At 38.0% G+C, this 16683-nt stretch overlaps 1 protein-coding gene across 1 annotated transcript in view; it reads right to left on the reverse strand.

The window, feature by feature from the left end:
• Window positions 1-4656: 4656 nt before the first annotated feature.
• TNPO3 (transportin 3) overlaps window positions 4657-16683 on the reverse strand; it is an 83026-nt gene continuing 70999 nt past the window's right edge. The window contains exons 19-22 of the mRNA XM_065938491.1: window positions 16014-16181; window positions 13679-13791; window positions 6734-6825; window positions 4657-5804 (exon numbers count right to left, since the gene is read on the reverse strand). Of these exons, the coding sequence (XP_065794563.1) occupies window positions 6765-6825; window positions 13679-13791; window positions 16014-16181 (342 nt within the window). The 3' untranslated portion in view covers window positions 4657-5804; window positions 6734-6764. The remainder of the gene's footprint in view (window positions 5805-6733; window positions 6826-13678; window positions 13792-16013; window positions 16182-16683) is intronic.

Here is a 16683-nt window from a genome sequence, read left to right on the forward strand (position 1 = left end):
GGAATATTTTTAACATCTGTGAAAGTAGGGAGAATGGTATAAAATTCCCACATAGTAGCTTCAATAATTATCAATTCATAGTCTTTCTCATCTAAATTCTCAACACTACAGTGGATAAGCTTGTGCATATTTATGTCTTTTTATTACTTTTGCCAGTGTATCTTTAGGATGGATCCACAGAAATGGGATTTCTGGGCCAAAGGATAAAAATGTGTCTAATTTTAGATATCGGCAGAATCCAGATAAATCTGAGTGTAGCTGTTTCCCCACAATCTCAACAGATTATAATGTCAATTTTTTTTATTTTTGCCAATCTGATAGGTGAGAAATAGTATCTCTACCATCTTATTATGAATAAGGATGAGCATCTTCATATGGTTAAGTGACCTGTGCAGATTTTAGTGATTAAAAAAAAAAAAATCTTAAAATAGTTTTAGATTTGCAGGAAAGTAGCTAATAGAGTGCCTATATAACCCACACCCAGTTTCCCTGACTGGTAACATCTTACACTGTGCCTCACATTGCTATGGAACATTTGTCACAACTAATGAAACAAAATACACACACCATTATTATCTAAATTCCACTCTTTATTCAGATTTCATTAGTTTTTAATCTCATACTTTTTCTGTTCTAGCACCCTATCCAAAGGATCACATTACATTTAGTGATCGTGTCTCCCCAGCCATCACTGATTTAACGGTTTCTCAGACTTCCCTGGTTTTTGATGATTTGGATGGCTTGGAGGGTACATTTTAGAATGTCTCAGTTTGGATTTTTCTGATGTCTCTCATGGTTTTTGCAAGGAAGACACAGAGATGAAGTGCCATTCTCACCAGAGTAGATGAAGTAATGAAGTAGGTGACCATCCCTGGACTGACTTCTCCAATACTGCAGGCAGTGCAGTGGCTACTGAGGATCCTCCTTTGGCTTCTACTTGCATTTTGATTTCTTAAATAAAACAAAACTGAAAGCAAAAAACAAAAAACCCCAGCATCCCTGGCCATCATTTCCTATATGGTAACTGTGTTGTAGTAGCCAGTGGTGGATGAACACTAGCCGCTCTACTCCCGGCCCCTCCCCGCTCTGCTGGCCCCACAATAGCAGATATTGAATATCATGAAGTTCCAGAGTTTAAGCCAGGACAATGCGTTGCCATTCACTGCTCCCTAGCTACTAGGCTCCAGTTCCACTTGGTAGTGGCCTTTGCCCTGGTGGCCTCTGCTAGTGTGCAGGTTGGAATCCACAGAATACTAATGCTTATGATCCCTGGGGGTGAATACACCTCTTTAGCATTCAGTAGTTTCCCTCAATTCTTCAAGGCTTCTCCTCCCCAAGTTCATCCTTGTATCTGACATAATACTCTCTTTTAATTCAAGACTCCTTCCTTTTATTCAGTTTTTCACTAGCCTGAAGAACTTCTCAGCCTTTGTCCACTTGGAGAGAATACTGATAGCTTTCCCCCATTTTTGTCAGCGGAGTGTTCTCACAAGGCAACCTTCTCACTTGCTAGTAATACATCTGGCCAAAATTTAGCATACCTTGTTGCAAAATCTTGGATATTTAACTTCTCTGGATTTTGGCTTTCATCCTTGTAAAGCGACTTAGTACCAGAGCTACACAAGGTGGACACATACTTTGCATTCATGAGGTGTGGATGCCATCCAAAAGATACCATCTTATTTACAATACGCTCTCAAGTTATTGATCTTTATAGAACAGACACATAAAAATTACAAGTTACATCTCCTTAGTAAAATCTTGCTGGGAATAGGCCCAATGGGTGATTTGTGTTTCACATAATTATGACTAAAATCTCTTGGCTAAGTCAGTCATGGAAATAAGGGAACAGCTCCATGGGAACTTTATGACAGATTAATTGAGGTATAAGACTCATTCTACTTCCACTAGACAATGTCAAGCAGGAAGACAATATTATATTAGGATACCTGATCCCAAACAGTTCCCTTTTAAACTGAAATATAGTTGGGTATCCTTGCTATGACAAAAGTTGTTAGCAAGACTATCTGTATGAAGTAGTCTAAAGCATTCTGACACTGAAGACTCAGTAGTGAGAACAATTAACAAGAGTTCTGGTTTTCAATACTGTAGCTGTGAAGATGTTCCTGATATATAATAGGATATATATTCCAAAGGCTATTTTTGGTGGCTGGGGAGTTGTATTAAGCTTTCCATATTTTCCAGTCCCAGATACAACTTTCTGTGATAAAAGCCAAATTTCTTAAACAGACCAAAGTCAATGAATGGGTCATTGTAAGGACCTAAGGCTGAATTAGGCTTCAAAATTTCCAGAAAATGAGCAGGATGGCTAAGGTAACGTGCTGATCCCCAGAATTTGATCATCTTATTTCAAATATCGTTCCATGCTCAAGTTTTTTTCTCCACTTATAACACTGACTCCTTAGAGAATAAAACTCAGAGCTGATATTTTGCAGAGAGGTTTGTTTCAAGGACTCCAAATGCTAGATGCAACTTTGTGGTCAAGGTTATTAGCTCTAAGCCCAATTACTAAAACATACTGTATGATCTCATTTACATAAAGCTCAGGAAAATGCAAACTAATCCACAATGACAGGAGAGCAGTGGCTACTTGAGTGCAGGGGAGGATGGGAAGAGGCATGAAGAAACTTTTGGGAAAGAACTTATGTTCATTGTCTTTATGGTTTCATGTGTGTCAGTTCAGTTCAGTCACTCAGTCGTGTCCGACTCTTTGCAACCCCATGAACTGCAGCACACCAGGCCTCCCTGTCCATCACCAACTCCCGGAGTCCACCCAAATTCATGTCCATTGTGTCAGTGATGCCATCCACCATCTCATCCTCTGTCATCCCCTTCTCCTGCCCTCAATCGTTCTCAGCATCAGGGTCTTTTCAAATGAGTCAGCTCTTCACATCAGGTGGCCAGAGTATTGGAGTTTCAGCTTCAACATCAGTCCTTCCAATGAATACCCAGGACAGATCTTTAGAATGGACTGGTTGGATCTCCTTGCAGTCCAAATGACTCTCAAGTCTTCTCCAATACCACAGTTCAAAAGCATCAATTCTTCTGTGCTCAGCTTTCTTTATAGTCCAACTCTCACATCCATACATGACCACTGGAAAAACCATAGCCTTGACTAGATGGACCTTTGTTGGCAAAGTAATGTCTCTGCTTTTTAATATGCTGTCTAGGTTGGTCTTAACTTTTCTTCCAAGGAGCAAGCATCTTTTAACTTCATGGCTGCAATCACCATCCACAGTGATTCTGGAGAGCAGAAAAATAGTCAGCCACTGTTTCCCCATCTATTTACCATGAAGTGATGGGACCAGATGCCATGATCTTAGTTTTCTGAATGTTGAGCTTTAAGACAACTTTTTCACTCTCCTCTTTCACTTTCATCAAGAGGCTCTTTAGTTCCTCACTTTCTGCCATAAGGGTGGTGTCATTTGCGTATCTGAGGTTATTGATATTTCTCCTGGCAATCTTGATTCCAGCTTGTGCTTCCTCCAGCCCAGCATTTCTCATGATGTGCTCTGCATATAAGTTAAATAAGGAGGGTGACAATATACAGCCTTGACATACTCCTTTTCCTATTTGGAACCAGTCTGTTGTTCCATGTGCAGTTCTAACTGTTGCTTCCTGACCTGCACACAGGTTTCTCAAGAGGCAGGTCAGGTGGTCTGGTATTCCCATCTCTTTCAGAATTTTCCACAGTTTATTGTGATCCACAGTCAAAGGCTTTGGCATAGTCAATGAAGCAGAAATAGATGTTTTTCTGGAACTCTCTTGCTTTTTTGATGATCCAACAGATGTTGGCAATTTGATCTCTGGTTCCTCTGCCTTTTGAACATCTGGAAGTTCATGGTTCACATATTGTTGAAGCCTGGCTTGGAGAATTTTGAGCTTTACTTTACTAGCATGAGATGAGTGCAATTGTGCAGTAGTTTGAGCAATCTTTGGCATTACCTTTCTTTGGGATTGGAATGAAAACTGACCTTTTCCAGTCCTGTGGCCACTGCTGAATTTTCCAAATTTGCTGACATATTGAGTGCACAGCATCATTTTTTAGAATTTGAAACAGCTCAACTGGAATTCCATCACCTCCACTAGCTTTGTTTGTAGTGATGCTTCCCAAGGCCCACCTGACTTCACATTCCAGGATGTCCGGCTCTAGGTGAGTGTGAGTGATCACACTTTCTTTATTATCTGGGTCCCCTATGTCAAAGCTTACCAACTGTATACCTTAAACACGTGCAGCTTATTTTATGTCAATGACACTTCATTACAGGGCTTTAAGATTGACTATTCAGTAGTTAGGAAACAGTCTACTTGGATGGCCACTGCAAGTAGCCATTTTGTTTAACATCACAAGTGACCCCTTCTCCTACCCATTGAGGCCACAAGGGAGGACAGAATGTAGCAGGAGTTTTAGGGTAAGCTGGAAGAATGAAAGACGCAGAGCAAGCCGCTCCCCTGAAATACGAAGGGTCTGGGCAGTGGGCGGGCCTGGCTTTCAACCTCCTTCCGTACCCAGACATCTATTAGAGAACTAATACTATTCACTCAGGCAGTCACCAGCCTACCATCTGAGATTTATGAGGCAGTGAAAGGAAGAAAAAACAAACACTGATTAAATTTTAAAAATTTATTGTTGTTTTTTTCCTTTTGTTGCTGTTGATTTGTCCTTGAGGTGGCGACACCAGCAGACAGAACATGTCCTCGTGCCTAGCGCCTGTCAGGGCCACGATTCCTGTAAAGCATCAGGGCTTGCCTCAGATTTCCTCTCCTGCCTCATCCCCATCAAGTCAACAATTTCCACATCTTTTAGTAATATGGTTAGCCCTGTAAACACTTTTGTCCATTCTCCCACCTTCTGTTCTCCTCTCTCAAGTCTATGGGTAAAAAATTAACTGAAAAGGAAAAAAAAACTTAAAAAAAAAAAGGATTTGCATTCCGCTCACCCTGATTTTGGCTCTTCTCTCTAAAGATGACAACCCAAGGTAGATTGGAAGTGGACTTAAAGAGACTGAATAGGGTCCAGAGTTGGGGTAAACATGAATTTTGGCCCTGGCAGGTTCTAATATCATTGATATGACCATGATAAAAAGCAGAACAGGTTCCTTGCTTACTTCTCCTTATGTGAACAACTCTAAAGGTGAGAATAAACAGTTGGGACCAGACACGAGTTGGGACACGAAGAAACTCACTTTCATTAAAAGAAGAAAGGTAAAGGAAAAGAAGAGAGGGAGGAGAGAAGGAAAGGACAAAAGAAAACCTTAAGAGAAGATCCTGACCCTTTCCTTCTAATTGCAGTTGTTTAATTTGTTTGAATTTCCATCTTCCCTAAGTAAATGTTTTTGTTTCACAGAAAGTTTTGTAATTTTATTTTTCTGTGTGCACACATGCGTGCTAGCATGTGTGGGTATAGGTGCATGTATGTATGTGTGCATGTCATTTGCTACCAGGAGAATGTTTCAATTGTAGTTTCAGTTTAGTTTTCCTTTTTTTTTTTTCTTTTTTATTTCCTTAAAATTATTTTTCCTTTTAGAAACAAGTTCACCAGGAAACCAGCTCCCCTCCCACCACGCTGGACAGGCCACAGCCATCTCTCTAAACAGCGCTGATTCTCCCTCACATCCCCAAACAGGAACTCCTCAGGGTGGCCTTGGAAGGCTGGAGTCTCTCCCTGTCTGGCGGGATGCCCTCGTGGCGGTGAAGGCCCCTCTGCCACAATGGAGGTTTCTGATTGTGGGACACAGTCTGGTTTTTGTTTTCTTCCTGTCTTCTAATTAAAAAAGACATTCCTGACAAAAAAAGAGAGAAGACAGTCAATTAACTGTGGTCCAGGAGATGGCAAGCACTTCATAAAGTCAACCACAAGGCAGAAGTTTCTATACAAGCTCCAGTACCTCACTCTGGCCTCTGATGTAAGAACTTCAGTTTAAAAACAAAGGAAAAGAAGTAGTTGGATTTTTTTACCTTGTGATTTTAAAGGAGCTACTGGTTTAATGAAATACTGTCTGTGGTTCTTTTCCAATTCTGAGTGTGCTCAGGGGTAATATGTAGGGGTAAAGAGTAAGCCAGCAGATCCAGGCTGCTGACTCCAAAACCAAACCTGGAAACTTCATTTAAGTCTGCTTAAATACTGGGGTTTCATGCAAGATTTTATTTTGAAAGAAGGCTCTGCCTACTAAAAAAAGGTTTAAAAACCATTGACTTTATGTAAAGGGTACTATGTAAAAGCACTAAGTAGAGTGGGTAAATGTGACGACTCTGACACCAGAAAAGTGAACTGTGGCTCTATCAAGTACTGACTGTGACATCAAGCAAATTACTTAACATCTTCGAACCTCATTTACAAATTTCCTCATTTGTAAAATGGAAATAATAATAGTAACTAATCCAGAGGACTGTGTGAGGACTATCTTACAGTTAGTACATAATATGCTTTGTACATGATACAAAGTACTTAGGATAGTACCAGACATGCAATCAGGGCTCCATAAATGTCATCTGTCACCACACATACTTACCATTCTGGAAGTATCTGTAAGAAGAGGAAGGGAGGAATTTTTTAAAAAAAGATATTCTGCAATAGTAACTTTCTTATGGGGGTGAATGGCATCCAAAATTCCAGCTATAGTACTAGTTCCATGGTGGGCATTAAAACCTGTGCCCACCCTCAAGGACTCCTGACATCCAGGGAGAAGGCTGAGAACTATATACCACTCACCTGGGTGACAGGCACAGTACAGGAGTGTGAGCTATCGAAACAACCTGGTGAAGTCTCGCAAGGCCCAGCAAACTTGTTTACATTCCTCAGCACTAGAAAACAAAAGAAAGGTAGGTTGGTCCCTGCCTGATAAGAAAAGTATAATAGACTGAAAAGCAACCACAACTTTGAGGGACCCTGAGAACTGTCCCAGCTCTGCTCTCTCTATCATCTCTTGACCCTACTTTCCATCTTTCTGTAACTCAGGGGTAAATATTAACTAATGTATATGGGAATAATTATAAGTTATGTGGCCCTTAAAGAGTGAGCTTTGGAGAAAAAATTGCTTAGGTCTAAATTTTGGTTTCATTGTGTCTTTGAGCAAGTTACCAATCTGCCTCAGTTTCCTCATCCATTATCTACGCCACGATGTTCTGAGGATTAAAACAGTTCCTGTATGTAAAGTGCTTAGGATAACAGAACGGCGAACAAAACAGCATTTGACAAATATAGGCTGCTACAACAATAAGACTTGGTTGGGGGACTTCCCTGGTGGTCCAGTGGAAGACTTTGCAATTCCACTATAGGGGGCAAAGTTTCGATCCCTGATCAGGGAACTAAGATCCCATATGCTGTGTGGCCAAATAACAGTAACAATATTTGGTTAAACTCCTTGATAAATCTAAGCAAAGTTAGAACCCTCAAAGTAAAAAAGCAAGCATATTCACCTAAGGTGGATCATTTTAACTCTATGAACTGAGCTAACTTAGGTACCCTGGTTTCCTCATTCTTTTCCAAAAGCAGATTTTGTTTTAAAGCCCAGTTCAGCAAGTAACTCTCAATCAGTCTAGTTGAACAGGCTGCTCAAGATTTCCCGCTGTGGGAGGAGAAGGGAGAGGAGAGAGGAAAGGGTTAAGGCATGAAGAAAGGGAGGAGGAGGAAGCTGCTCTTGGTCCTCAGGCAAGCACAGAGATGCCTAGGTGGTATGAATAGCCCAATATTCATTTGACCCTGTTTTTTCAAAAGGCTTCCTTTGTCTTAAGACTGTCACCAAAAAACCAGTTGATGCCAGCTGCATTCTTTTCTGCCAGTCTTCATAATAGTTTTTGGTAAATGAACATGAGGCTCAGCTAAAATAGTGGAAAACAAAGCACATTCAATTAATAATATGCTCACCCTTATGTGGCCCTCTCTTTGGTGCTGAAAAAATCAGGGACCACAGCCTATAGCCTAGGATTCAATGTCAGAAGAAAGCTCTCTCCTTCTTGTAATGGTTAAATGTCAGAGCGGGAATCACTAACCGTGATCCAGCATAAAAGAAGGTAATGAGAGCCATCACCTTAAGTGCCTACATCTGGATTCCTCAGCTATTTCTTCTAGGTGAGGGAACCCCTATCACGCATGCTTCTGAAAGTCATGAAGGAGCAAGATATTTAACTCTAGAAAAGTTACTGTGTGGTGTATTACTGATGTTACAAGGGACTAAGACAACAGGGAAGAGATAAACTTAGGATAATGTTAGAGACTCCAAATCTTTTGTGATCCTAAAGCCTTAGATGTTCTTCAATTCTACACTTCTTTAACCAGAGATCATGGTTAACTATGGAAAAGAAATGACAACTTCTTAGCCTCATTCATGAGGCAAGCAAAAGTACTGAAACCCAAATACAAGTACAGGAGAACTGTGGTGAGATAGGGTGAAATGAGTTATGTGTGTTACAGTCTCTTGAATCAGCTCAACTTCTGCCCCCAATCCTGTCAGCAACTGCTCTGCTGTCAAGAGTTTTAGTCAATGTTTAACTTAAGTGTCCTTGGTGATTAAGTCCAAAGAAATGGATTTAAAATAAATAAATAAAATAAAAATTTCTTTAAAAACTAGAACTATTTTCTGTTTTCTGCCTCAGTCCTCCTGGCATTTAATATTTTGGGATTGTTTTAATTTACACTTATCTATTTATATTTATGCATTCAAAATTGCCATTACTTTTGTAGAATTTTCTGGCTTCTAGTCCCACCATTCTAATCCTTCTTATCCTTTATTTATTTATTTTTAAATAATCAAAGTAGAGTTGATTGAAAATGTGGTGTAATTTATCCCTCCCTCAACCCTTTCCCCTTTGGTAATCATAAGTTTGTTTTCTATATCTGTCTGTTGCTGTTTTGTAAATATGTTCATTTGTGTCATATTTTAGATTCCACATGTAAGTAAGATCATAAGGTTATCTGTCTTTCTCTTTCTGACTTTCTTTACTTAGTATGATAATCTCTAGCTCCTTCCATGTTGCTGCAAATGGCATTATTTCATTTCTTTTTATGGCTGAGTAAGAACTTCACTGTGTATATATACCACATCTTCATCCACTCATCTGTTGACAAACATTGAGAGGTTGCTTCCGTGACCTGGCTACTATAAACAGAGTTACTATGAACACTGGGGTGCATGTATCTTTTCAATTATAGTTTTCTCCAGATACATCCCCAGGAGACTTTCACTGTACCTTGGAGTAATTTCATGGTCACTATTCCTCAAGCCCCATAGTCCCAGTAGTGTGCTGAGAAATGTAGCCCTTTTCATCTGATCTGCATAATGGAAAGTAATCAAGCTCTAACTACCGACTTCAGCAAGAAGACACCCCCATACTGGCCTATTCTAGTGTCAAGGCTTCGTATTCCTGTCTTCTGACCTTGAGATCCTCATGCAAGTGACACTCACAGAGTAAGTACCAAGACAAGAGAAATGGGAAATGACGGCAAAATTTCTTCTGGACATGCTTAGTGGTATCTGGAAAGCAAAAATGATATTTTAGAATGAAAAACCTCCAGTTTTCTTCAAGTTGGCCACTAAAAATGCCAGGGAATTAATTACCAGTACCATATGAGAAACAGGCTTGGACTTGCTGAAATGAAACTGAACCAGTTTACCCTCCCTGCTAGGATGGCAAACAAAGCAGCATGTTGAGGCAGGAGTAACAGGACCTTAAAACCAAAAGGGAGACTGAGTCATGTGTGGAACAGAAGGTTCAAGGGCATACACACATTAGAGAAAGAGAATTACTAAGAGGAGGTGAGCAATTTCAAATCCTTTCTCTAGAACCTCAGTATTTCCTCTTACTTCTGTTCATTTCCCATCATATGTCACAGCCTACTAAAGGAGGAACTGTAAAACTTGCTTAGCAGTAAGAAATCAAGCAGGCCAGCTTGATAATGTATCTTATTTTCTTGTATTAAAGGACAAAGATCACAGATATTTTTGTTTAAAGCAATGCATTACTTGGGTTCATTTTCCTTGCCTCAAGATTTTCCTTACATTATGGAATGTCCATGACTTTTATTTCAGACTTATGCTGTATTTCTACCATCATGTATTAGCCTGGATGAGGAAATATGAACTTGGTAGGGACTTATTCCATGTGTGGGTGGCTGCCTTAGAGCTGAGGGAGACATGCTCTAGCTAGTTTTGCAAGTACATAATGACATTCTGGCAGGCTCTTTTCCAAGGAGAAAATTAACATTCACCAATCACCTACTACGTGCCAGATCATCTTTAAATTTCCACTTGGTATTTCACCATAACCCTAAGAGCGAGGTATCACTAACCCTATTTTACAGATAAAAAATCTGCTGCAAAGTAACAGTAAGTGGCAAGATTCAAACCAACAGCCTTGACTTTAAGCCCAGTCCTCCTTTGAGGGTTCTCCCCATGCTCTCATTTGCCCTAATCTATGGCCAATACGATCCTGTCCTAAAGAACAACACTGGATAAAACAGAAAAAAACAGAAGCAGAGAGAAACAACTGTTATTCTTCTTTCCTCTGAGACACCTTGTAGGTAGAACACTACTTCTACTGGGAAGATTCACAGTTAAAAAAAAAAAAGAGAGAGTTTTTTAAAGGTTATCCCAATTAATATATGACTACCTACTAGAAAGGAAATCTCCTCCTTCGGCAAAATATGTCATGAAGGCAGTCACATGCTATTTTTAAGTCATGCATGTCACTTGATCTGTGGCCCAAAGTCAGTTATTTCTGGGGCATGAAGTTAGGCCACTTTGTAAACTACAAAAAAGTAATACTCAAAGATTAGGGATTTTAACACTAATAAAATTATTGGAGACTCTGGGGGATGAGAAAGTAAGCTACTTTCGAGAGTAGCAAGAAATCAATTCTCAGAAAAAAAGATTAACATTTAATTTTATCTCCTTCTAAAAAACTAGGTCTGGTTTTAATTGTAAAAGTATATATACCATGCTCATGAAAAAAAAAAAAACAAATAGCACAGGTTAGGAAAGTTCTATGTACATCTTTCCTTAAATTTACTACTTATTATTTGTAATAAAGTAGCCTGTGTGTGTGTGTGTGTGTGTATTAGAACAGCTTTTAAAAGTGCAAGTTGGTTCATTTACAACAGCATGAAAAAGAGTAAAATAAACTATAAAATGTGACTGAAAGAAATTAAAGACACCAATAAATGGAAAGATATCTTACATTCACAGATTAGAAAACCTAACATTGTTAAGGTGTCAATGCTATAATAAAGTGATCAACAGATACGATGCAATCCCAGTCAAAAATCCCAATGACATTTTTTTGTGGAAATAGAAAAACCTATCCTAAAATTCATATGAACACAGTTCCCCCTTACTGTGCTGGTATTCCTGGTGGCCAGGCAGGTTACCTCAGCAATGTGTATACTGCTTCTTTGGCCTTTATTGTCTACTCAGTACTATAAATTTTCTGTTTTGAGTTTTGTAACTTTGTAGTATTTTAGATAATGTCATGTTTGTACTACTTTGTTATGTAGAGTAAAAGGGTTATGTTGAATAAACCTAGGATTAGAGTGCAAAAAAAGAAATCATATGAAATCTCAAGGGACTCCAAATAGTCAAAAAACTCTTGAAAAAAAACAAAGTTGGAAGTCTCCCAATTTCAAAACTTATTAACAAAGCTATAATAATCAAAACAGTATGGGACTGAAATAAAGACAACCACTGGGATAGAATAAAGAGTCTAGAAATAAATCCCTTACATATAAATGATTTTCAATAAGGGTACCAAGACCATTCAATGAAAAATAGACAGTGCAGGGAAAACTGCAAAAGAATGAAGTCAGACCCTTAACATACATCACATACAAAAATTATCTCAAAATGAATCAAAGACCTAAGTGTAAATCCTAAAACTATAAAACTCTCAGAAGAAAATATTGGGGAAAAGCTTCAATGACATTATATTTGGTAATGATTTCTTGCATGTAACACCAAAAGCACAGGTAACAAAAATAAAACAGATATGGAGAAATTAGAACCTGCGCACCATTGATGGGAATGCAAAATGGTATAGCTGCTATGGAAAACAGTATGGCAGTTATGTAAAAAAAAATTAAACACAGAACTGCCATATGATCCAGCAATTCCACTTCTGGGTATATGTCCAGAAGAACTGAAAGTGGGGTCTTGAAGTGATATTTATACACTCATGTTTATAGCAGAATCATTCACAATAGCCAAGAGGCAGAATCAACCAAACATCCATCAAAGGATGAATGGATGAATAAGATACAATATATACATACAATGGAATGTTACTCAGCCTTTAAAAGGAAGGAAATTCTGATTCCTGCTACAATGCTGGATGAACCTTAAGGGCATTATGCTAAGTAAATCACAAAAGGACAAAAACTATGATTTCATTTTATGAGTAGTTAAACTTAGACAGTAGACCAATGATTATTAGGGCCTAGAGGAAGGAGGAAGGGGAGTTGTTTAATAAGTATACTTTCAGCTTTGTAAGATAAAACAAGTTTTGGGTTAATTTCACAACAGTGTGAATGCAATACTACTACTGAATGATACACTTAAAAATGGTTTAAAAAAATAGTTAGGACAGTAAATTTTGTGTGTATTTTATCAAAAGTTTAAATAAAAAAAATCTTAAGTGCAAGTTGGATTATACGATGTTTTTTCCCCCTTTATATCTTATATATTTCTCTGTATCATCACATGTATTTTTTTCCTTCTTCTTTTCCACTATTACCAACCTCACTGCAATAACTCATTTTTGGACCTAAAATCATTACACTATATGAATATAAGCACTGCCTAAAAAAATTTAGTCAAAATCCAATCCAGTTACAAAATCCAATTTAAGTTGCTGTTGTTAATACTATCAAGAACCATGAAAATCACATAATTTTGAGTCAGTGATTGTTTCTTAAGGCAAATAGTCAAAAGAAGCTAAGGGCTAGACATCCAATATTACTCATAATACTAAAAAAAGAAAATTAATAGAGGCACTGTAAGGAAATCAATCAATATCTTACAGCTATAAAACTGTAATTAGGAAGACTATGTACCTATATTTAAAATGTTTATTACATTTACAGTAAGAAAAAAAAAACAACCCAACAAACCCATACATGTATACTTAACATATTAACTAGGCTGTAAGCAAGTGGCTCTATGGGACTAATGTATCCCAGAGAGAGGTTTTGTTTGGTCTGCATTGAATTAGAATTCGCTTATCTTCTAAATTAGGCATGGCAAAATTTCCCAATCAGTCTGCATCACTCCATAATATTTTACAACCACTGCTTCACCTAGTCAGACACCTGCATTCTTGACCCTTGGATAAGAACTGGGAAGGACTTTAAAAAGATACAGATTTCCTGAAGGATAGTGAGCTGTTCAAGGCACTGTTGTTCTGTTGGAAGACATAATGCTTCCACTTACCTATTAGGATATGTTTGATTCATATGAACAATAAAACAGGCACACACGTACAGCATGGTGATATTTCCCCCCAGATTGGTTTCCAACACTAATTTGTGCAATTCAAGAGTTAAGAAGACACAAAATTTTAATTTATAAAGGTATACACACAAAAATATTCCTGGGTATATTTGTAACTAAGATGATGTAAGAAACAAAGATATTCTTTCTACATACGCCAGCTGCTGTTTATCACTCACCTAGTGACTTGTTTGTGGAAATCTGTAAGTTGTTTGTGTGTCACTGTGACAGCTCCCCCTGTTGTCTCCTTTGGCAAACCTTTCAAAGAATTCTCTAACCATCGACAAAAAGTCTGTACAGAGAAGAAGGATAAGCATTTTAAAAGGAGGCAGGACTTACTCAATTGAGACCCTACAGGTAATAACAAAAACCCACAAGCTTTCCTTAGTAGCATTAGCGCTCCAGACTTGCAAGTAAATAAAGGAGTTAACAGAAGTACTATTTTTGGCCTTCCAACCTACTGAGCGTTGGAACAGCCTACAAAGGCATGCCCAGACTCCCTTCAAGGGGGTAGCAGACATCATTTCAGATGGAGCCCTTCTACCTTGGAAGTAAAGTCTCTTCTGTATGAAGTTATTATTCTGTTTCTATCATTAAACTTATGCAATATTTAAAAAATTAGACTGCTGCCAAAAATCTCTTGAGCTTAGAGATCAAGGGCAACCCAAAGAAAAAGTTCACGTACTAAAAAGAGCAGGGTCAAAAAGTATAACAAGTAAACATTTAAAAAAGTGTATATACAAATATGAATCCAGAATCTTAAGGATTTTAAGGTCATTTCTCTCAGTAGAAGTCAACATCCAGTCAGTTCCTTTGTGATAACTGCCTAGTCTTTGGGTTAAGAAAATTCTTTCTTGTTGCTCTTTTTGTTTTCTCTTTTGGCTCTAATTTTTCTTCATGTCTTTAAGTAAGATGTATGCTTTGGTTATAGTTTTTAGCTGTAGAAGAACTTTTTTATACCTAAATTTTTTACATTATGTGTTTTTCCACTATGTTAATTTAGGATCACAATGGGATTTCCTAGGTAGCACGGTGGACAAGAATCTGCCTGCCAATGCAGGAGACACAGAGATGTGGGTTCGAGCCCTTGCGTCAGGAAGACCCCCTGGAGAAGGAAATAGCAACCCACTCCAGTATTCCTGCCTGGAAAATCCCATGGACACAGACCTGTGGGTTACAGTCCATAGAGTTGCAAAGAGTTGGACACAGACTGAGTGACTAAGCACATGATCACAACAGACTAGACCAAAAGTAATATTCCACTATAAATGCTTAAAAGTACCACAGAATTCTCCAAGTGTTGCCTCTAAGGAAGACAACACACCACTCAGACAGAAACAAGCAGAGGCAAACAGAAGAACAAACTCTTAATTGACAACATTTTGGCATTCCAAAATGACCCTTAACCACAGTATCCCCCATTAAAAAAAAAAAAACAATAAGAAACTAAATTGTATACTGTCAACTAATATAGGACAAAGGAGATGAGAATATCCAATGTAGGAAAGACAGCCTTCTCAATAAACAATGCTGGAATAGTTGAATATTTGCATGTAAAACAAAGAAACTACACTCTTACCTTTCACCACTCACAAAAAGTAACTCAAAACAGGTTAAAGACTAAACACAGACCTGAAATCATGAAACTCCTTGAAGAATACAAAGGCCTAAAGTACTGTGACATAGGTCTTGGTAATGATTTTTTGGCAATGACACCTAAAGCACAAGTAGCAAAATAAACACAGGAAACTACATCAAACTTAAAAGCTTCTGCACAGAAACCATCAACAAAGTAAAAAGAAAATCTAAGGAGTGGGAGAAGATATATATTTGTAAGCCATATACCTGGTAAGAGGTTAGTATCTAAAATATACAAAAAAAAACCAACCCATAGCAGTCTAGTAAAAAACCAAATAACCCAGTTAAAAAATGGGCAAAGGACTTCAACAAATGTTTCTTGAAAGAAGATACACGAAAGGCCAACAGATACACAAAAAATGCTCAGTGTCACCAATCATAATGGGAATGCAAATTCAAACTATAAAGACATATCATATTAAGGCCTATTAGAAAGGTCATGATCAGAAAGATAAGAGATAACAAGGCTTACAAATCCAACATTTTTTGTAAAGTTAAATGTACATAATAAGGTTTTTGTTACCTAGAAACCAAGTATATTTATTAAAAAGTAAGAGTACAGAAATTTTATTTCTCTTATCAATGATGTTTGGAATAAACTTGTCAGTCCACAAGGGCTCAAAGAGTACTTTTTAGAAAAACAAAAATACTACTGTATTAGATTCTTACAATGACACAAACATATTCTCTAGAATCTTTCTACTGGCTCCTTCATTTAACAACTAAACTTAGCAATGTACCTAAATTATGTTACAAGAGCATACAATAGGACTAGTTTCAAAGTTAGAGTCAGCCTCTCAAGAAACTGTCCAGGACTGAAAGTGGGTTCCTTATGAAAACAATCTTACCAAAAAAAAAAAAAGAAAACAATCTTACCGGTCTGTCAACCTGCATGATCTCCCAGAGCACTTCAGCCACATCGGGTAGGGTATACGGGGGGAGGCAGAAGCAGCATGTGTGAAGTAGCTGGCTTACAAGCTGCTGTCCAAGTTGGTTCATCACCTGTCCAATTAGTTCTTTCCGTAATTCAAAGTCTTCTTCATGCTGTAAGAAAACAGGAACAACAGGAAAGTGCTAATTTCAACTTTCCGAAGAGCAAGTACTCTTTCCTTTTAGTAGTTTTCTTTCTCAGAAAAGAAAGTATATATAATAGCTGGACTCACAAGGTGCACTGTCTGTCACTAGCAAGAAAATATTAAGAATTTAGTTTCAAAAAAAAAAAAGAATTTAGTTTCAAGGAAGTGGGTAAGGGTTTCAGTTGAGACTAACCCTAAGCCTTAGGTTTTTCATGAATAGAACACAGAAGAGAAATAATGGTTAGAGATTAAGGGTAGTGATCCTTTTAACCTTTTATTCTGGTAAAAAATAAAGTATTCCTATCTCCTTTTCTAAAAAGCAACTGAATGGAGGAGGAAATGGCAACCTATTCCAGTCTTCTTGCCTGGAAAATCCCATGAACAGAGGAGCCTGGTGGGCTACAATCTATGGGGTCGCAAGGGATTGGACATGACTGAGCATGCACACACAGAGTAAGGAAACATTTTTG

This window comes from Muntiacus reevesi, chromosome 6 (assembly GCF_963930625.1).
Source record: "Muntiacus reevesi chromosome 6, mMunRee1.1, whole genome shotgun sequence".
NCBI classification, from domain to species: domain Eukaryota; kingdom Metazoa; phylum Chordata; class Mammalia; order Artiodactyla; family Cervidae; genus Muntiacus; species Muntiacus reevesi.